The sequence below is a fragment of the Euprymna scolopes genome, chromosome 18, assembly GCF_053919585.1.
Source record: "Euprymna scolopes isolate OS-2025 chromosome 18, ASM5391958v1, whole genome shotgun sequence".
Taxonomy (NCBI): domain Eukaryota; kingdom Metazoa; phylum Mollusca; class Cephalopoda; order Sepiida; family Sepiolidae; genus Euprymna; species Euprymna scolopes.
Window position 1 is genome coordinate 25334936 of NC_136499.1, and position 23436 is coordinate 25358371.

Sequence of the window (23436 nt, forward strand, 5' to 3'; positions counted from 1 at the left end):
GTTTTTTTTTTTATTTTTCGTGATTTACTTACAGCATAAGGAGATGCCTGGTTATGCGAGAGGATATGATTAATCACTGGTTGGTTAGGAAAGTTCGTAAAATAAAAACGATTCTGGAATTAAAAGATCATTCACGAAAGATTCTTTTATACTCTTTGGAGATGGAGGAAAAAGCTGCTTTATATGAAACGAGCAAAAAACAAAAATATTAAAAAATAGGTAAAGTTTAAAGATCACGTCGAAGAAACAAGATGGCCGCCCGACTTCTAGTTTTATGTGCGTGAATATTAAAAACTAGTGAAACTGAAACGAAATAAGAACCGAATTGTTAGCAATGAGTAATAAAACGAATGAAAGTCTTGTGTAATTATTTACAAACCTATTTTATTTCGAAAATAAAGATTAAAATTTTTTTTTACAAGTTTAAGAGAGGTAAAATCTTGGGATAATATTTACAGTGATTAATTTTGATACACTTTAATTTGTTCAATTACTCGTTAATAATTCAGTGTTTTATTTCGTTGCCGTTTCACTCAGTTTTCGTTTTTACACAAATCTCGAAATCAGGCGGCTTTCTTGTTTCTTCAACGCAATCTTTAAACTATACCACGAAATGATACGTAACCGTTAAAAAAAATAAGGTGAATAATTTTTTATTGTGAAAAATCCACATCTAGTTAAACTATTAAACAATGGAACTACGCATTGTTTGTAATCGGTTTATAACGGAAAATCGTTTGCTTTGAGATTATTCAAAATGGCGACTAATTAAACTGAGTGAACCCAAAATTAAACCACGATTGTTGACTATCATTTTTTTTTTTTTTTTGTGGTTGCGAAGTGAAAACAATGCGGAGCTTACAGCAAAACGTGAGCTATTTCCAGAAAAAAACATCTACGATATAAAGGTTTGTTTGTTTGCTCCGTTTTTCAGCAAATCAACCGTTTTTTAGCTATCTATTATTGCTGAGTCAGTTTTAATTTGGAGGATATTTTTTATTTATTTATTATTATTTTTAATTAATTATTTTTTTTGTAGATATAAGTGTGTCAGAAGTTTACGTGCTTATGTTTATATGGAAAGTGTAAATCAAAAGTAAGTTTTTGCTTATGTAAAGGACATATGTATATGTAGATATTAGGTTTGCATCGTATGAAAGTTTGATTATGTATGACTGTGTTCAAACTGATAGATTTATGTTAATGTTTATAGATCGATGTTAAAAATATATAGTAAAATCAAATTTTGTTTAGTAAGTCTATCATCCGAAGAAAGGGCAGTTGTCTGTGTGTATGGGTGTTTGTATGTCTAGATAAAAGGAAAAATACAAAATAAACACCCATAAAGTCGGAATATACTTGATGGGCGTTGCCCTGGATGAATAATATTTAAACTTCAGAGAAAATATTTTATTCTCTAGGGGTCGACTATGCCAAGTTTCGTCAGGGGGTGGGGGTCTGTTTTTCATTGTTAATATGGACTAATTTAGAATAAAAATGCCGACTGTTTACTTGAGGGATCTATTTTGTAATGGATATTTATCTGCGTGTGTGTGTGTGTGTGTGTGTGTGTGTGTGTGTCCGTCTAAAGGGAAATGGGCTAAGTAGGGGAGAAAGAAGGATTAAGGAGAGAAATATGTAGCGACGGATAGAGAGAGGTAGAAATGTAGAAGTTTTAATAGAAATGGATTATTTTTACCTCGGGCAACGCCGGGTAGACTTGCTAGTGTTTTAATAATAATAATAATAATAATAATAATAATAATAATAATAATAATAATAATAATAATAAATGCTTACAAATTTACTAACTTGAAGAATGTACAAAGAAACCCACATCGTTCACACGTTATCACTAGTAGGCCAATGCAAAGCCTTACACATCTGAAAGTGTACATGACTAAGAACAACAGCATATGCGCCTCACGGTCCAGATCTGCATTCTTTTCCTGGTTTCTACTTGATTGTCCGCTTCCCCAATAATTTCAAGATGGGAAAAAAAAATTTCCAAGCGACAATAAAGTGAAGATCACCACGAAGTAATGGCTTAAACCTCAGTCGAGATATTTTTATATGAATGAAGACAAACTATACTTTTTTATAAATGGAAAAAAATGGAGATTTTATGTTTCGGAATTTTTTTAGATGAGGATTAATAATTTCGATTATTTGGATTATTCAAACTACTATTTTCATTTTACGTTAAGATTTTTGTTCCTTAGAAGCGCTGGTTGAGTTTGAATAAAATAAAATACATATTATATACGTTTGAAGCCAAAACAACGCATTATTACAAAATAAACAGACATTTATTTTGTTAGAAATTTATATTGAAATTCATAATATAAATTTCAATATAAATTTCAAACAAAATAAATGTCTGTATATTTTGTAATAATGCGTTGTTTTGGCTTCAAACGTATATAATACGTATTTTATTTTATTTTCATTTTGATTGTTATGTTGAAAAACATTAGGCCTATGTAACCTCCGACCATCTACAGACACATCTTTTCGATCTTGTAAATCTGTGCGAAGCGATTCCGACGACCATTAAAAAGCACATGCTCTAATAGCTTACTATTTTTTCTTCTCTGCTCCATTTGGATTCGCGATTCTTATCACTCTCAAAAGCAAGTAAGTTTTAACATGGTTGTGCTAACTCAAAGCATTTTCAATTAATGAAAATCATTTCAAATCCTAGAAGTATATCAAATTGACAAATTGACGTGAACTTAGAAACTCCTATCGTTGGATGTTTGGAAGGTTACCTCAAAAAGAGAGGTATTCAATAGGTTGTATACATGCAGATCGATTTCATGCAAGGAATGCGTTACTTTCCACCGTTGTCTGTTGGAATGCAGAATTTGACCAGAAATATCGGTCAAAAGGTCGAGACAATAGTTAATGGCAAATATTAAACGTTCCAATCGTGAAAGAATGTGTATATAAATCAAAACAGAAAGCGAGAAACAGTCGGTCACAGAACGAGGACAAGCTGACACATTTTTTTCACTGTGAAACACCCGTAACATGCCCCTGCCACGCGCCTTCACTGATACCAACACCTGTTATAACTAAATCGAAAATTTTTGTCAGTGTGGGATAAACAAAATAATTTTTACTGATAAGCTGTGTTGTGTTTTATTAGCTGTCAGTGTGTATATAACATAGACCAGTAACAAAAGTCTATTTAGAAATTAATATAGACTGAAAAGCACATTGAACGACTGACCGCAGCAAATATATAACACTATAAAACGAACAACCAAAAGCAAAGGGAGGGATTGAACCCAAGAACGTATAATCAACCCTCTGTGTATTTGGCTGAGAGAGGCGGCAAGGATTCAATAACTCACATATCAGCATTTTTCATCTCATGCACACATTCCTACGCACTAGCAAGAGTCAGGAGAACAGAAAAGAATTACTACTCACTCACACGCACTAACAAGAACAAGGTAAACCAACGCACACATATACATAATTCTACGCTGCCAAATGCTTACATACGCATATTACTTACGTAGGCATGTTATTCACATTAAGAACATTTTGACTTTTAACTATTTACTCAACTATCTTTACTAGACACGAATTTGCATAAATGAACATTTTCTGAAAATATTTTTTTATATGTTTATAAAATTGTAGATATAAACATGTTTTGCTATAACATTTCGTTTTTCTCAATATTTCATTAATAAAACTTTCTGTTCATGTTTTTAGTTAGCACTTTCTAATTTGTGTCTCTTCTACTTTCCCAATGCTTTGTTAATTGTTTATTCTTCAATTTTTTCCTTCGTTAAAACATAACTTTTATAAACAATTTATATTAACAGCTGGTGTGGTTCTTGGTCAAACCCAAAGATGTTATCGTCGTCCAAAATGGCCCTACCAAAACCAGGGACCACGCCAAAGATTGGTGACCCCAACGTGATCTGACCACGCACAATCTTCTCAAATCTTTATTTCAAATCATATCGCAACGAACAACAGTATTGAGTAACAATCGGTTCTAACTTGCAGTTTTCTGGGAGTAGACGGTTCAGGTTTTACTACAAGCGATATTAAGTAATAATGATTAAAAAAAAAATTACTTAATACTTTTACCCGGTGAAAGTTGACGAAACGAGAACAATCTACACCAGTGAATCAAAATAAGCGTTCAGTTTGAAATTCTATCTGGGTTCCACAGTTTGACATTCAAAACGATACACCCGAAGAAGGTCGGGGGTTAAATTGGCCGAAACATTATGAATATAACGAACACGGTGAGAATAGTAGTCCGAATAATCCAATGATTTGATTGAAAGATAAAGCAAACGTTTTCATTTTTTATTTTCTTGGATGAAATGTGAAATGTAATTTATTGAATCACGTTCGTATTAATGAATAATGGATTGCCTTGGAGGATGAAAGGGGGACCCGACCAGTTTGAAGACCTAGTCCACCCATTACTGGCCCAACATCCCATTTGTAATTAATACAGTGATTTAAGAAAACAGATTTTTTTTTTAATATAAAACATCTATAAGAAGATAACATGATTTCATAACAACAATATCAAGGGGTTATTTGCTATGGCTAAAAAAAAAAAAAAGTGACTCGCAGTGAAGGATTTATTTTCTACTCTTAAAATCGACCCAAAATCAAGGAGGTATCGATTATGTACAGATAAATCTCAAAATCGAGCGATAATTTGCTATGGTTGAAGAATAAGAATTAAAATCAAAAGGTTATTTGGTACAGTTAATTGGTACTCCAAATGGTGGGATTATCGTTTGATACATTTGAAGATGAAGACACAAATTCGGGTGACTATTTCTAATTTTTGAAGAACCGACGCAACATTTGGGTTTTACTTTGGAACAGAGAAAATTGTTTACATTCTAACAAATTCGATTTCCGACTGAGGTTAAACTATGAATTGGTCTTGGAATAAATAAAACTCCCAGTTTATTGAAACTATTTAATCGAGACAAACTATTTTTTTCTGAAATATCTTGAAATTACCGACGTACATAATGAAAGGAAACTTTTCAATTATTCCAAGGGGAGATAATTAAAACACCAATAAAACTATGGCTAAAAATAACAACAAAAATATTACGACATAAATTGATGAGCGATAAATTAGATCTGCTTAGCGTTATAGTTAACGCACCCGACTGCAAACTTGGTGGTCGTGGGTTCGAATCATGACCTAATCGGCAAAGTAGTCTTCACGAATAGTTATTTTATCTATAAATAAAACAACAAATATGTGTATGTATAGATGTCTCTCTCTGTGTATATATATACATATACATATACAGAGAGAGACATATATATATATATGTTTGTACAAGTCCCTAAAAATGTGGCGATAATGCGTATGTAGAGAAGGAAACGCACTCAGCTACAGGCTTCGTGGTCGTAGGTTCAAATCCTGTCATAGTTAGCCGCGCTGATGAACCTTAGTGATGGCGAAACGTGTGTTCGATGATAACTATTATATTTATAAATAAATGAAACAACGAATATGTGTAGTATATATATATATATATATATATATATATATGTTACTTTTTCTCTATCTATATTATTTTACATATTTACATAAAATTTTACGCATCTGTTTCCAGTATTTACTTCGACAGTGCTCAATGCGTAAGTAGAACTATTTAGTAATTTTTGCAAATATACATGGCAATTAAACTACAGATAATTTTTCGCGTTTCATCGTCGTGAAGATTCGTCCGGCTATTGCATGGAATCGGTGTTACTTCGTGTTTTTATATTCCCGTGGTATCGGGTTTGCTTTTCAACTAATCAGATTCTTTGTTATTCATACACCCACTTATTACAATCACCAGTTGCGTGTTTATCAGGCAGAGGTTTTCTTGACCTTTGACTGGCCTCTTTCCTTGTTCGTTATTTTGTGGGATAGATTTCTCTTTTTTTGTGTTGGGAAGTTACTTATTTTAATTTGGACGTTTTTCTCTTACATTTTATTTCATACTAGTTTATTTATTTATTAATTATTATTTTAATTATAATTTTTGTTATTGTTGCTGTTATTATTTGTTGTTATTATTATTGCTATTATTTTTTGTTATTGTTGTTGCTATTATTTTTTTGTTATTGTTGTTGCTATTATTTTTTTGTTATTGTTGTTGCTATTATTTTTTGTTCTTGATGTTATCCTTAGATAAAATTTATTTTGTGTATATATACGTTTGCTATTTTACTCCTGAAGTTAATAAATTTTGTTCTTTAAAATGTAAGATAACTAATTTCTCATACAAACATAGGTTACACGGGTTTTAGTCATCTACATACGGTACTGTTTCGCTGTATCACAGCTCATCAGTGCGATTAGAGAAGCAATTACCTTAAGCCAGGTTTGAAACTTGACCGCTTCTAACCATTACGCTATTCATCTGCTGCTATGAGGGGCATGTGAATTAATAATGTATAAACATTGTCCAAACGCCTGCATATTTCTGCACTATTAATAAGCTTTTATTAATTGTCTCTATATATAACATGCATAATGATTTAATTAAACTATATCAAACTATATATATATGTCAACTATATATATATATCAAACTATATATATATCTATCAAACTATATATATATATACATACATACATATATATATATATATATATATATATATATATATATATATATATATAAATATAACACGGAAATTACATAATTGTCGATGCAATAATTTATTTCATTTCATTTCATGTAATTTCCGTGTTATATTTTTATCTTATTGCTCTGTTTACCACATTGAGCTCTCATACCCGGATTTCCTCTGGATTTATTCCATTATAACACTATATATATATATATATATATATATATATATATATATATATATATATATATATATGTGTGTGTGTGTGTGTGTGTGTGTGTGTGTGTGTGTGTGTGTGTGTGTGTGTGTAAGAAACGTTGCTGGGCATATAATTTGGTTTGTCCCTTTTTCACTTGTTTACCTTGGAATATTATTTCCATTATTCTCATCATATGTATGTATGTATGTATGTGTGACGTATAAGTTGGAGATTCGCATATCTGAATAATGGTCGTGGCAGTGGACACTTCCGGCACTCTTTCCACCTTTCCTTGTCTATCTCTCTATCTGCCACTTTTTTCTTGTCTCTCTGTTTGTCTCTTTTCTTTCTATACGGATACCTCTCACTTTCTTTTCATATTACTCTCTCTTTTCTCTTTCCAAATCTCCTTCTCTACTCATATCTATCCTTGTTCCACTTTTTCATTGCTTCTCTCGATACTACACTCCCTCTTTTTCCCCACTTTCTCCTCTCCTACACACCTCAACCTTATCTCTGCTTCCATTTTGTGCAAACCCTCTGCCCACTTCTCCTCCATCAATCCCCATTTTAGCCTCTACCATTTGTTCTACCTTTCTCTTTGTTCCACTTCTTAACACCCATGCTATTCCCCACCCCTAAAAAGCATTTCAATTTTAGAAGCACTATCTTAATAGTTACATTTCCAGGCATCGATAAAAATATCGTAAAACCAATATCTTCCTTTTGTTAAATAAATATTGTGATGTTTTTCTTCTGCTCTGTCCATAATACTTTGTACACAGTATAACACGTAAATAAACTTAATGCACATTGCACAACCACTCAAATTTTTCCATTCGCTAATCGTCTGCTTCATAAAAAAGATTATTGATATTGATAGTGTATCACCTTCTCTCCGTAATATCCGTAGTATAATTGTTATCTAAACTGTAATAAGAAACAATGTTATCAGTTATCTCCTTTGTGGAGATTATCTCCCTTGAATACAAACTCTCTAGTCTTTAGAGGACTATGAGGAGTGATCTTTTTTTGATAAGCTGAATAAATTACTAAGTCATCGGAATTGTGTTCTTGCGTTTTTATTACACGAATCCATTTTTCTTTTATTATATTAAATAGTTTCTGATGAGATCAAGCTAACAGCATCACTTATTTCATTCGCGAATGTTGACGTTGTTAAAATATTTTACTCTACTGAAAGTCTGTCACATCCTATTGGACCCTTTTTTTTACTTTAGGGTGGCAAAGTAACGAAGATAACTTACTTTACATTATTTTTCTCGAGAATAGATTTTAAGAAAGATTTTTCTGAATTAGGTAAATATCCAGATACGCTACAACAGAACACCGACCACTCTAATTTGTTTTTATATAGGTCGCTGACAACGAATCTGATAGTCAAACTTGGGGACCGTTTTCATGGTATTAATCCCTGAATCCACGAACTACTTTCCACCATTTTGCAGCTTCCGTTTACGCTACGCGCGTGCGCTGCAGCATAAACGACCGCTTGCTTCACCTAGCAAACTGCCTTCTGACATGGCGTATCAATAAAAAAATTACGGACTGACATTTTTGTAATGACTTACAATTAAAGAAAAGTACAACAAATTGGGGGACCTTTTTTTTTTTTTGTCTCACGTAGTTTTTAATGCGGTTTACAAAAACATAAGCACCAAACATTTTTATGTTTTTCGTTCTTTTTTTTTTGCGGGAGGGTGACTCAATTATAGAACTTATGTGGCTTAATAGGTGCTTCTGCAGTTTAGTTAACCGTTTTTCCGTAAGTAACGCAGCGGCATTTACCAATTAGAACACCATTTAACATTTTTCGAAGATTTTACTGTTTACATTGGGGGCGCGAGCAGGTGGGGGTGTTGGCACGTGCGTGCCCCAATACCACACCCGTCCCCTCCCTGCTCGCGCCCCCAATGTAAACAGTAAAATCTTCGAAAAATATCAAATGGTATTCTAATTGGTAAATGTCGCTGTGTTACTTTGTGAAAATTTGGAAATTTTATGTTCCAGGGGGAAAAAAAAAAAAAACAATTAAATTACCCCCCCCCCTCTCCCCAACTTGGAGTGCTTTCCTTTTCTTGTTTTATTTCTTTTTCAGCTAATTTAAAATTTTCCACCCAAAAAGTGCTATAATGCATTTTTGAAAATTAGAAAATTCTATGTTCTGGAAAAAAAAAAAAAAAAATTAAATTAAATTACACCCCCACCCCTAACTTGGTGTGCTTTTCTTTTCTTGCTTTATTTCTTTTTCATCTAATTTCAAATTTCCCGCGGAAGAATTGTACGCCATGTGAGAAGGCAGTTTGCTTGTTGAAGCCGTCGTTTATGCTACAGCGCGCACGCGCGTAGCGTAGTTTGCTTGGTGAAGCCGTCGTTTATGCTACAGCGCGCGCACATGCGTAGCATAAACGGAAGCTGCAAAATGGTGGAAAGTAGTTCGTGGGTTCAGGGGTTAATACCATGCAAACGGTAAATTTGCCACAAGTTTGACTATGTGATTCGTTGTCAGCGACCTCAATTACCTATACAAAACAAAGTGGTCGGTGTTCTGTTGTAGCGTATCTGGATATTTACCCTGAATTATTATAAACATTCTTTACTTAAATTTTGTTTCACCAATTTTATTTTTTTTTAATTTATTGATCAACCAGTTTTTCGTTCATAAAGAAAGTTAGGAAGTAATAATTTTCAATGTTAGTTTTTTTTTTAACATTATTATTTCAAACGAGGAGCAGCGAGGACTGAGATCTAGTATTTAAAAATTAAGCGTATTGAATAAATGGCTCTTATCCAGAATTCCCTCTATATTATAAAACAAAATTAAAGGAAATATCTGTATTCCGAAAGTCATAAATTGATCGAATAGTTTTATTTTTTTATAAATAAAATAATTTTACACAGTTGATGGGAATTCATAGGCATTATAAGACTGTCTCTTTGCTCTGAATTATATTGAGTTATTTCCCTTGTTTTTTTTTTTTTAGATTGTTTTCAAAATGGTGTCGCGAGACAGTCGTTCCTCGGTTACCCATAAAATGTAATTTTCTTATTTAAACTAAAACTACTTGAACAATTTACGTGATTTTTGGAGTGAGATATTTGCTTTCCTGTACAGGTATGTGTACCATACAGATTTTTTATGAATTTGCATTTTTTAATATAGAGGGAATTCTGGGCAAGCACCGGATAAATTATCAAACAAAGATTCGATTGTCTGTCATTCTTCATTTAAATTTAAAAAATCCAAATTTCTGTTTGTTTCAATAGAAAAAATATTGTTCTTTAACTAGCAATATAGTAGTTTTCTTTATTTTCATTTGAAAATGAATTTAAAAAAATCTTTGTTTTTATAAGTAACAAGTACTTGTTGGAAAAAATATGTGTTAAAAATAAATTGTTGAAAAAATATATAAAAATAAGTTGAGATAAGTCACCTCCCTTACTTTACCACCTTAAAGTGTAAACGAACCTTCCTTTGTATCTGATTACGCGGTTTTAAGCGTTTTCCTATTTATTTTTCATAGTCTGCCATCTTCATTTAAAATCGTTTTGAATGCTTTTACATAAAGGCGGATACCATTTATGCTTGCTTAGCGCAGTAACAATATGGACGCAGTGCCGGATGACGAGATGCAATGCAACTTGGTGCTAATCCATATTTATTTATACGAATTTTTGTTATTGTTGCTGTTATTATTTGTTGTTATTATTATTGCTATTATTTTTTGTCATTGTTGTTGCTATTATTTTTTTGTTATTGTTGTTGCTATTATTTTTTGTTCTTGATGTTATCCTTAGATAAAATTTATTTTGTGTATAGATACGTTTGCTATTTTACTCCTGAAGTTAATAAATTTTGTTCTTTAAAATGTAAGATAACTAATTTCTCATACAAACATAGGTTACACGGGTTTTAGTCATCTACATACGGTACTGTTTCGCTGTATCACAGCTCATCAGTGCGATTAGAGAAGCAATTACCTTAAGCCAGGTTTGAAACTTGACCGCTTCTAACCATTACGCTATTCATCTGCTGCTATGAGGGGCATGTGAATTAATAATGTATAAACATTGTCCAAACGCCTGCATATTTCTGCACTATTAATAAGCTTTTATTAATTGTCTCTATATATAACATGCATAATGATTTAATTAAACTATATCAAACTATATATATATGTCAAACTATATATATATATCAAACTATATATATATCTATCAAACTATATATATATATATATATACATATATATATATATATATATATATATATATATATATATATATATATATATATATATGTATATGTGTGTGTGTGTGTAAGAAACGTTGCTGGGCATATAATTTGGTTTGTCCCCTTTTCACTTGTTTACCTTGGAATATTATTTCCATTATTCTCATCATATGTATGTATGTATGTATGTATGTATGTATGTATGTATGTATGTATGTATGTATGTATGTATGTGTGACGTATAAGTTGGAGATTCGCATATCTGAATAATGGTCGTGGCAGTGGACACTTCCGGCACTCTTTCCACCGTTCCTTGTCTATCTCTCTATCTGCCACTTTTTTCTTGTCTCTCTGTTTGTCTCTTTTCTTTCTATACGGATACCTCTCACTTTCTTTTCATATTACTCTCTCTTTTCTCTTTCCAAATCTCCTTCTCTACTCATATCTATCCTTGTTCCACTTTTTCATTGCTTCTCTCGATACTACACTCCCTCTTTTTCCCCACTTTCTCCTCTCCTACACACCTCAACCTTATCTCTGCTTCCATTCTGTGCAAACCCTCTGCCCACTTCTCCTCCATCAATCCCCATTTTAGCCTCTACCATTTGTTCTACCTTTCTCTTTATTCCACGTCTTAACACCCATGCTATTCCCCACCCCTAAAAAGCATTTCAATTTTAGAAGCACTATCTTAATAGTTACATTTCCAGGCATCGATAAAAAATATCGTAAAACCAATATCTTCCTTTTGTTAAATAAATATTGTGATGTTTTTCTTCTGCTCTGTCCATAATACTTTGTACACAGTATAACACGTAAATAAACTTAATGCACATTGCACAACCACTCAAATTTTTCCATTCGCTAATCGTCTGCTTCATAAAAAAGATTATTGATATTGATAGTGTATCACCTTCTCTCCGTAATATCCGTAGTATAATTGTTATCTAAACTGTAATAAGAAACAATGTTATCAGTTATCTCCTTTGTGGAGATTATCTCCCTTGAATACAAACTCTCTAGTCTTTAGAGGACTATGAGGAGTGATCTTTTTTTGATAAGCTGAATAAATTACTAAGTCATCGGAATTGTGTTCTTGCGTTTTTATTACACGAATCCATTTTTCTTTTATTATATTAAATAGTTTCTGATGAGATCAAGCTAACAGCATCACTTATTTCATTCGCGAATGTTGACGTTGTTAAAATATTTTACTCTACTGAAAGTCTGTCACATCCTATTGGACCCTTTTTTTTTACTTTAGGGTGGCAAAGTAACGAAGATAACTTACTTTACATTATTTTTCTCGAGAATAGATTTTAAGAAAGATTTTTCTGAATTAGGTAAATATCCAGATACGCTACAACAGAACACCGACCACTCTAATTTGTTTTTATATAGGTCGCTGACAACGAATCTGATAGTCAAACTTGGGGACCGTTTTCATGGTATTAATCCCTGAATCCACGAACTACTTTCCACCATTTTGCAGCTTCCGTTTACGCTACGCGCGTGCGCTGCAGCATAAACGACCGCTTGCTTCACCTAGCAAACTGCCTTCTGACATGGCGTATCAATAAAAAAAATTACGGACTGACATTTTTGTAATGACTTACAATTAAAGAAAAGTACAACAAATTGGGGGACCTTTTTTTTTTTTTTGTCTCACGTAGTTTTTAATGCGGTTTACAAAAACATAAGCACCAAACATTTTTATGTTTTTCGTTCTTTTTTTTTTGCGGGAGGGTGACTCAATTATAGAACTTATGTGGCTTAATAGGTGCTTCTGCAGTTTAGTTAACCGTTTTTCCGTAAGTAACGCAGCGGCATTTACCAATTAGAACACCATTTAACATTTTTCGAAGATTTTACTGTTTACATTGGGGGCGCGAGCAGGTGGGGGTGTTGGCACGTGCGTGCCCCAATACCACACCCGTCCCCTCCCTGCTCGCGCCCCCAATGTAAACAGTAAAATCTTCGAAAAATATCAAATGGTATTCTAATTGGTAAATGTCGCTGTGTTACTTTGTGAAAATTTGGAAATTTTATGTTCCAGGGGAAAAAACAAAAAAAAAACAATTAAATTACCCCCCCCCCTCTCCCCAACTTGGAGTGCTTTCCTTTTCTTGTTTTATTTCTTTTTCAGCTAATTTAAAATTTTCCACCCAAAAAGTGCTATAATGCATTTTTGAAAATTAGAAAATTCTATGTTCTGGAAAAAAAAAAAAAAAAAAAATTAAATTACACCCCCACCCCTAACTTGGTGTGCTTTTCTTTTCTTGCTTTATTTCTTTTTCATCTAATTTCAAATTTCCCGCGGAAGAATTGTACGCCATGTGAGAAGGCAGTTTGCTTGTTGAAGCCGTCGTTTATGCTACAGCGCGCACGCGCGTAGCGTAGTTTGCTTGGTGAAGCCGTCGTTTATGCTACAGCGCGCGCACATGCGTAGCATAAACGGAAGCTGCAAAATGGTGGAAAGTAGTTCGTGGGTTCAGGGGTTAATACCATGCAAACGGTAAATTTGCCACAAGTTTGACTATGTGATTCGTTGTCAGCGACCTCAATTACCTATACAAAACAAAGTGGTCGGTGTTCTGTTGTAGCGTATCTGGATATTTACCCTGAATTATTATAAACATTCTTTACTTAAATTTTGTTTCACCAATTTTATTTTTTTTTAATTTATTGATCAACCAGTTTTTCGTTCATAAAGAAAGTTAGGAAGTAATAATTTTCAATGTTAGTTTTTTTTTTAACATTATTATTTCAAACGAGGAGCAGCGAGGACTGAGATCTAGTATTTAAAAATTAAGCGTATTGAATAAATGGCTCTTATCCAGAATTCCCTCTATATTATAAAACAAAATTAAAGGAAATATCTGTATTCCGAAAGTCATAAATTGATCGAATAGTTTTATTTTTTTATAAATAAAATAATTTTACACAGTTGATGGGAATTCATAGGCATTATAAGACTGTCTCTTTGCTCTGAATTATATTGAGTTATTTCCCTTGTTTTTTTTTTTTTTTAGATTGTTTTCAAAATGGTGTCGCGAGACAGTCGTTCCTCGGTTACCCATAAAATGTAATTTTCTTATTTAAACTAAAACTACTTGAACAATTTACGTGATTTTTGGAGTGAGATATTTGCTTTCCTGTACAGGTATGTGTACCATACAGATTTTTTATGAATTTGCATTTTTTAATATAGAGGGAATTCTGGGCAAGCACCGGATAAATTATCAAACAAAGATTCGATTGTCTGTCATTCTTCATTTAAATTTAAAAAATCCAAATTTCTGTTTGTTTCAATAGAAAAAATATTGTTCTTTAACTAGCAATATAGTAGTTTTCTTTATTTTCATTTGAAAATGAATTTAAAAAAATCTTTGTTTTTATAAGTAACAAGTACTTGTTGGAAAAAATATGTGTTAAAAATAAATTGTTGAAAAAATATATAAAAATAAGTTGAGATAAGTCACCTCCCTTACTTTACCACCTTAAAGTGTAAACGAACCTTCCTTTGTATCTGATTACGCGGTTTTAAGCGTTTTCCTATTTATTTTTCATAGTCTGCCATCTTCATTTAAAATCGTTTTGAATGCTTTTACATAAAGGCGGATACCATTTATGCTTGCTTAGCGCAGTAACAATATGGACGCAGTGCCGGATGACGAGATGCAATGCAACTTGGTGCTAATCCATATTTATTTATACGACTAATTTCTTTTTCATTGACAATGTAAGTGGCTAGAGCGACATTATGTTTAACAGTGGCCTCAAACAGACCATCACCGGGTGTGACACGAAAGGTCACTTGAATGAGGTACTCCTTTTCGGCCATTTGGTCAGAGAGGTCGGCGTAGCGTCCGTCAACATCGCTACTTCTTTTGAACTTAAGAACTTGCTGATTTGCATGCAGACGCAATGCATCGGTCACGTTGACCAATTGCAGCATTCGACAGTCAGATCGATGATCAGTGGTCAATCCGTTCATCACTTTCAGCGTTTCTAGGGCCGCGTTTCTGATGCGCTCGTCGTTGGTGGATACTTTCTCCCAGGCAAGACATGCACACCAGTGGGCTTCAATGTCGGCATCTCTGCATGAACGGTTCTTTGGAACCTCCCTGAAGAGACTGATGGCTCGCGACTTGAGATCCGGAGAGCTGAAGTCCGTGAAGTTCAGGAGATGCATAAAAGTTTCGTGTATGTCAAAAGGAGTGGTCAGTCGACGCGTGTTCGTTTTAAAATTGACGTAGGCCTCCGGGTATTTATCGGCGAACCATCGGGGAAATAGGAAACCGAAATGCGGCATGCGTTCCTCTAGTTTACCCTGGACAGTCTCTCGGATGTTTTGAAATCTCGCCCCGTGATCGGACATGAAGATCAAGATGGAATGGTTCATGTGACCCGAGTTGACCATAAACTTCAGAAAATCAACCAAATCATCGTCCAAATGCTGCACAAGATTGTTATCACCATGGCTACACTCTGAATGGAACATGAACGAGAACTTCCGCTTCTCACCATACATAAGCATCAGCTGTTTCAACCAGTTAATAAAGTTCTGATGCCGGGTCTCCGAACCGAGGCAATACTCTTTATTGAAACGGTAAACCTTTTCAGCCTCCAAGAAAAAAGGCCGCATATAGTGATCAACAGGTTGGTCCTGGAATCCCAGCATTCTATAATTAAACGTCCCGATGTTTGTCATATCTTCACCCCACTGAGTTACGTACCCTGCATTTTTAAAATCTTTCCACACCCAGGGATGTTCATCGACGGGTTTGGCGTTGGCATGACTCCTGCGGGCCTCTGGTAGTTCCCATTCTGTCTTACCTGTTAGAATCGGAAGTAGCGCTTGAGGAGTGCCGTCACCGACAATATTATAGCCTTCCAGCACCATACCGCCTAGCTGAGCGAAATAGTCGTAAGCTTTTGGTAACATTCGCTTCCAGGTCATGTGAGAGACAGAGTCCAGACCGAACATGATGACACTGAGACCGAGTGCATTAACTGGCAATGGGGTTTTCTCAGCGCGGTAATGAAGGTCAGTGTTGGCGGCAATACCGCTATGAACATTATGATAGCGTATACCGTCCTTGTTGACGCATGTAACTCTGAAGAAATCTGTCTGAAGCGGAGTTCCATCTAGCACATTTTCTATATTGGTTCCATCCATGATGGCATTGTCATGTGACCCTCTTAAAATGGGCACATAATTGCAAGAGAAATTACCGTATTTAGCGCGCATACTCTGCGTATACCGGAAGGTGCCGTTTCTGACATGCACCCAGTTCTCTTCCTGATTGCACTGGAGTTTGGGTATTTTTCTGAAGAATTGCCGAACAGACGAGTGGTTGGGGTTAAGGACCGGATGTACACAGCTTTGACCGGATGTGTCGATATCTTCGGGGTGTTGGCCGAAATACAGTGTGTTCTTCCGCGAGGATGACGTTTCCGGTCGCTCAGAAATGATTCGTATAAAAAGAGCAACGACAGAAAAGACGAGAAAAGCGAAGAATACCTTTTCTCGTTTCCGTCTCGTACGGAAGATGGAATAGAATATGCTGTAGACGGACATGCTGATGATGGATGTCGGCGACCGCTGTTCGTTTGTCTTGGGCTTCCAACTAACGTCAGATGCTTTGAAAACTGGCTTCGGTCTCCAACACGCCTCTTCACTGGTAAAACTCGTTGAAATCATTAATAACACTGCAAAGAAAGAAAGAAAGAAAGAAAGAAAGAAAGAAAGATCACATAAATAAATATTATTTATATTTTTTTTTATAAAATTGTTATCCAGTTTTAAAGTAAAGTAAATATAAATAAAATAATAATAGTTATCCAGTTTTAAAATAAAATAATAGTTAGCGAATTTTAAAATAAAATTAATATAAATGAAATAATAAATAAATAAAAACAACATATATATATGTGTATATATGCATTTTTCGAGTCTCCCGACCGGCAGGAATTGTCATCCTTCACTCATGATTGCGTGAGCATGAAACACTAGTGTCTTTAGGTATAAAAAATAATAATTATTTAATTATGATTATCAACCTCCTTTAAGAATACACAAGGATGGGCACTGCCTAAGAAGTATAAACTAAGAGGCAGTCAACTAGGGTTTATGCAATGTTTACGACTTTCTGTCGTTCGAACAATATGGATTGTCTAATGTATGCGTCTGAATTAAGTGTTTATTAGTTCTTAATTCACTTCATTCTCGTTGCAATTGTTTGGTGACCCGGAGGTAGAGGCTTAGCAAATGAAATCAAAGGTGGCTTCGTAGCTGAGTTCGAGCCTCACGACCGACAGAAATTGTCATCCTAAACTCATCATTGCATAAGGATGAAACACTAGTGTCTGTAGGTATAAAAGAATAATTATCTACTATGTAATAAGATGATTACAAAAATTACTCTTTAGACCAAAATACCGTAGGTTTGCAACAACATATGCCACATACAAATTTATTATGTCTAGATTTTTAGCCACTATCTTATGTAACTTTAGAACGCTATTTTATGCACATTTGGTCGTTTTAATAAAACCATACATTACATCCTAGGAGCAACATCATCACAATCGCAAGATCTTTGGACGAGGCAGTTCCTATTTTTCCCTCTAAATCTACAGTCCTCTTACCACCCCCACTCATTACGGGGACTATATACACACTTTATAACTATTTTCCCGCCACCCTTCGTAACTGATTCATATACTCATATACAACCATTATCTTTCCAGTTACCAATTAAAAAACAATAACTTCTCCCTCAAATTTCCGGCTTTTCTCATTGGCTGAGAACTGACAGATCCATTATTCGGGAATAAACAACTTATTAAAAAAACGAACGTGCCAGACCTTCACAAAATGGTATCGCTCTCGCCACGAAGCAATCGTTTTATAAATATTAAACCAACTACAAAAAATGTTAACCGCTCATAATCGTAATTTTACGTATTAATACACTTACCTATACAGACATTGTCACCACAAAACTAACCCTCTTAAAAAATCATCCCTTATATTTACGGTTAGCATTGTTTTATTTCTTCGATTCTCCGTACCAAACAGTAAAGAATGGTCTTTTTTTAAAATTTTAGTTAGTTTTGTAACGGGTCGTTTTGTTTTAAACATTTTTACTTTCAATTCTTTTCAGCACCCATCCTAAACAAATACAATCCCTGAAAAAAATAACATTTACAGTTTTTTCTTTTTTTTTTGCATAGGCATCACCACTTATTAAGGCCCAGAGACCAATCGAGGATAAGGGTTAAGAGTGTACAGTAGTCAATTGGATAATATAGTAATCGCTAGTAATGGAAATTACGTAAGTGGAACGGCTCATCAAGAACTTGCGTGTGTGTGGGTGCATGTGTGTACATGTGTGTGTACATGTGTGCGCGTGTGTGCGTGAGTTTTGTTGTGCATGTGCGTGTGTGTGAGAAAGCGTTAGACGTTTAGTTGTAGGGGTTAGTTTGTGTGTAGCTGGCGACGCAGAGAAATGCCAATCACGCTTGTCTTCTCTCTCCTTTTCAATTGTTTATGTTCTGTCTTGTACAGACATCAATCCATATTAGGATATTATATTCTTCTTTTTTTATTTTTCGTCACACAATCCATAACCTCCCGACCTGGGATGTAAACATTTCTTTTTTTTCGTGATAATTACAATTCCGATCATTTTTATGGGAACACAAGGATGTAGATCAAAAGCCCATCTGGAATGAGCATGTGTGCACACACCTGCTTCCATAGACGTCGGTCTGACTCCATACGCAACAATATATGATGATGTTTAAAAAGAAAAAACTGTTTGGCCTTAAAATGATTCTAGGATGATTTACGAGGCCGTTAAACACTAAAACAGACAAAAAATTAAAATTATGTTATGTTTTGTTAAATAGTAATAATGACGAATCATCTTGAGTTAAAATCTATTCATCTCAATTCACACTAGGGACCGTCATACTAAAGATATTTCTAAATTGATTTGAAACTTTATTGTTCATAAATATACATATATAGAGACAATACATTATTGCATCTAACTACACCTTACATTCAAGAATATGCAGACGTGTGGAGACAAATAGAATTTGGTTGTGATGGAGGGCCAATAACGTCCCCTCCCTCTCCTTACTTCTTATTTTAACAAAATTTAAAGCATTGGTAAAAACACAGCATTTATATCGAGTCCTAAGACGTGAACAAATTTCGCCCATAAAAACAAAACTTTGTGACAGACCAGCGAATACGCTATTGCTAAGTCGAAGGTGACAGACAGAAAAATGCTGTTTTAAACCTAGAACCATGGTTAAAGTATTCACTCATGGACCGAGAACCCGGGGTTCAATCCTCGATTGAGTTATACCAATGATTCAACAATTTTGATGCTGCCTTGCTAAACCTTCCATAAAATTAAAACGCTTCCAATTCTTTAACTTAAGGCGTGTATTATGATTCTGAATTTTGGAGACGAGGAATTATTAGCCGTATTATTTGGATTATTCGGACTGTTGTTCTCATCTTGAGTGTTATTTTTGCAACGCTTCGATCGATGTAACGCTAAAATGGAAGAATATCCCGCATATATATATATTTTTAATTATTTAACTCAGAACTGAGGGACATTGAGACATAACAGTAAATTGGACCAATATCACAGTGTAGAGTCTGTTCTGATGCTACACTTCACCTTATCTGTCCTCGGTCAGTGGAAGAGACAATTTTCATTTTTGTTCCTATACAGAGTGGCCCGTTTTTGGAGAGCTGGATTTTCCCCACATTAAAAACCGACCTTGTATCTAACTCTGCCCTCATGGGAAGGCAAGTAAATGGGAACAATACGTTGGGGCATTAACTAATCCAAAAGGCTTGATATGGCGTAACACACGTAATTGAAACCATGCACAATACTCACATAAGTAAGTATGACGACAACAAGATGGCGGATTCGAAGAAATCGTTTGTTTGTGATATAAAAAAAAATGTGATAATATACAACCCTAACCTAATTTTAATGAGGGGTTTCGGGCACTAAAAGATAAGAAAACATCATTTTCCTTTAAAAATCACATTTTCTTGCATCTCCGAAGCAATTAGACCGATATTTGACCTCTTTTCGCTAGAATCATCTAATCCTTCCCGCAAATATCCTTTGAAAAACAAGAATTACGCTTATTCAATTTACGCGTCTATTGATCGAGATGTTAAAAGCCTTCGTCGTGACTGCCTGGTGAATATGGTATTTCAAACTGAAGCGTGACAAACCAACAAAAATGCTGTTTTAGATATAAGTAGAGCAGTTACAGTGTTTACTAATGGGTCGGGAGACCTGGGTTCAATCTTGGGTCAGGTTATACAAAAAAACTAAAAAAAAATGGTACTTGATGTTTCTTTGTAACACTCAGTATTATAAGATAAAGATGCAGGGTAGATGGAGTAACCTACGGAAAGGAATAACGCGCTCCCCTACATCACGGTGTAGTAGTTAATGTAAATGAAGCATTCAGACCGTCCCGGACATATTTTATTTTACTATGAAGACATAAATAAAACGCTATTTTGAACGTAAATGTGACAGACTGGCTGATAAGACGCGTTTATCCAATCTTCGCGTTTCAAACTGAAAGGACGAGAAACCGACAAATGGACGAACCGACAGACAGATCCTTATATAGCGATGCGCAGACGCGCGTAATAAAACTGTAACCATTATAAAATTAGTTTTTTTTTTATCATTCAATCTAATTTAATTGCAATTTAATTCTTACGTCGAGGTTCGTAATCTTAACTTAAAAGGCCCCAGGTTATCACAAGGTTTGAACCTGATACTGATAAACCCAGAGCTGAGATGGAAAGAAAATGATTGGACACACACTCATCGGAATTGCCTCTGCTAAGAATTCAGCTCCCCCCTCTCAGCAAATGTATGATAATAAACTGACGCACTGCGTTTAGTGAACGAATTGTAGACACAACGCGCTTTGCGTCCTCAAGCGAGGTCAAGTCATGCACTTCGTGACCTGTTCATACTCAACGAATCGATCTCAGCACTCAGTTGGACAGGGTCAAAATTGCCTGGCCAGAGCAGGGCCAGTTTTTGTATGACCCTACTCTGTTTTAGGAGGTGCACTTTCTTAGGTAGGACTTCCTCTCTTTAAAGAGAGGTTGATTTATTGCTAATCACCTGAGGGGTCGTTTCTGGGGAATGCTGACAGGTTTGTTCTTATGCTTCTAAATTCTTGTTATGAGGATCGATAATTTATCTTGGACTAGTAGGCCGCCCGGCACTGCCCAGTTGTAAAATACGCTTAAATATGATATTTTGATTAATGCAGATTTCGTATTTATGATTATTGGACCCAATATATTTCGTAATGATTTAAAAACTAAAAAAAAAAAATGACTCGTGCATCAGTGCATCACCAACGAGAATCGAAACCAAACGTGTAGCTTACGATTTATTTTATTCTTTGCTTGAGCTATGAAGACATGTTTGTTGAAAAGCTAAAAATTAAAACATGAACCAAGAATTATATTTACCGGCAGAGATATGCGACATGTGAGAGTATAATTTCCAGTATGTCACCATGCTAGTATATATATATATATATATATATACTCTAGCATGGTGACACGACGTTGCCCGGGATAGAATGATGATAAACGAATGTTTCACACGCCCATATTTTTATTGTCATCGAAATCAATAGAAATCGACAATTTTTCAATCAAAACAATTAATTGCCTGCTCTAGTTGGGACCCATCGTAGTGCACCTGGAGGACACTCACATGTCTCTCGCTATGGGTTCTTAAACAATACATTGTAATCTACATTGCACTGTAGAGAACCTACTGTTAATCCTATAAAATTAATTTTATATATAATGGCTTGGATTAAAGTTTAAAATGCAAAAATTCAAGTATCACGTAACAATTGTGCTCTAAACAGAAACATTCATTTCGAACGCTCTCATGTCATATCAGAGTACCTACTGTTGATTTTATATATCGACTTTTTCGGCTTGTGTGATAATAAAACTTCTGAAATGCACTTGTGATGTTAGGCTGTGTAAGGTGTTAACTTCAGTCCAAATCGCATCTTCCTTCTTTCATCGGATTTTTTTTTGATTATTGATGACTTTCCGATATAAAACTACCAAATTTTTCTCATATGTTATATTTCCCCTCTTTGGTTTTCAGACCTAAAGTAAATTATAAGGATTATTTATTACTGGAGATATTCATAATTGTACTCTATTTCCAAAAGAGGGAAATATAACATATGAGAAATATTTGGAAGCAAGTTATTTCAGATCATTTGAAACCATAACACACACACACACACACACACACACACACACACACACACACACACACACACACACACACACACACACACACACACACACACACACACACACACACACACACACACGCACGCACACACACACACACGAATGAAAAATAAAATACAAACGATTGAGGTTACGCGAATGAAAATGAAAACCTAAAATTAATAAATAGTAATAGACGTTTCGTCCTTATTTCATGGGACATCATCAGGATTTGTTTGAAAAAATTCTGGAGAAACAGGCTACAGACCACATGCGAGTGAAGAAGGAAATAACTTTAGGTTCCTTCCAACTCTGGAAAATAATTTATAACTATGCCTGTAGGAGGGTTGGGTTACCCTATGTATATAGACACATTCAAATGTCACTTATATATATATATATATATATATATATATATATATATATATATACATACATATATATACATATATATATATATATGCATATATATACATACATATGTATATATACATACATATGCATATATATACATATATATATATACATATATATATACATATGTATATATATACATGTACATAGATATATATACATATATATACATACATATATATACATATATATACACATATATATAACAATATATATACACACACATATATATCTATATACATATATATATACGCACACACACGCACACACACACACACACACACACACACACACACACACACATATATATATTTAAATATAATGGGCGGAAGTCTCTCGAGAGCTCTTTCAGCTTGTCGATCGTTCAAGGGGGGGGGGCTTTCACACTACAATTCATAGGAAGCCGACATTTACTGGCCTATATGTGAACTAGTTTTCTTTTGTACCAAAATCACGTAAGGTCGACTTAATTAATACTTTGGTACATAGAGCCCTGATGATTTGTTCACCTAACAGATTGGACGCCGAACTCGACAAGATCAGGGAAATATTCATCAATAATGGTTATCCTGT

At 34.4% G+C, this 23436-nt stretch overlaps 1 protein-coding gene and 1 long non-coding RNA gene across 3 annotated transcripts in view; one reads left to right on the forward strand and one right to left on the reverse strand.

Moving 5' to 3' along the window:
• Positions 1 to 23436, forward strand: part of LOC145297539 (uncharacterized) — a 442212-nt gene that overhangs the window by 333847 nt on the left and 84929 nt on the right. The gene's annotated exons all lie outside the window — the stretch shown is intronic.
• LOC145297533 (uncharacterized) overlaps positions 90 to 23436 on the reverse strand; it is a 146192-nt gene continuing 122845 nt past the window's right edge. For both annotated transcript variants that reach the window (XM_080143479.1, XM_080143480.1), the window contains one exon: positions 90 to 16808. In XM_080143479.1, coding sequence (XP_079999605.1) covers positions 14722 to 16800 — 2079 coding nt within the window. In that variant the 5' untranslated portion in view covers positions 16801 to 16808 and the 3' untranslated portion in view covers positions 90 to 14721. The remainder of the gene's footprint in view (positions 16809 to 23436) is intronic.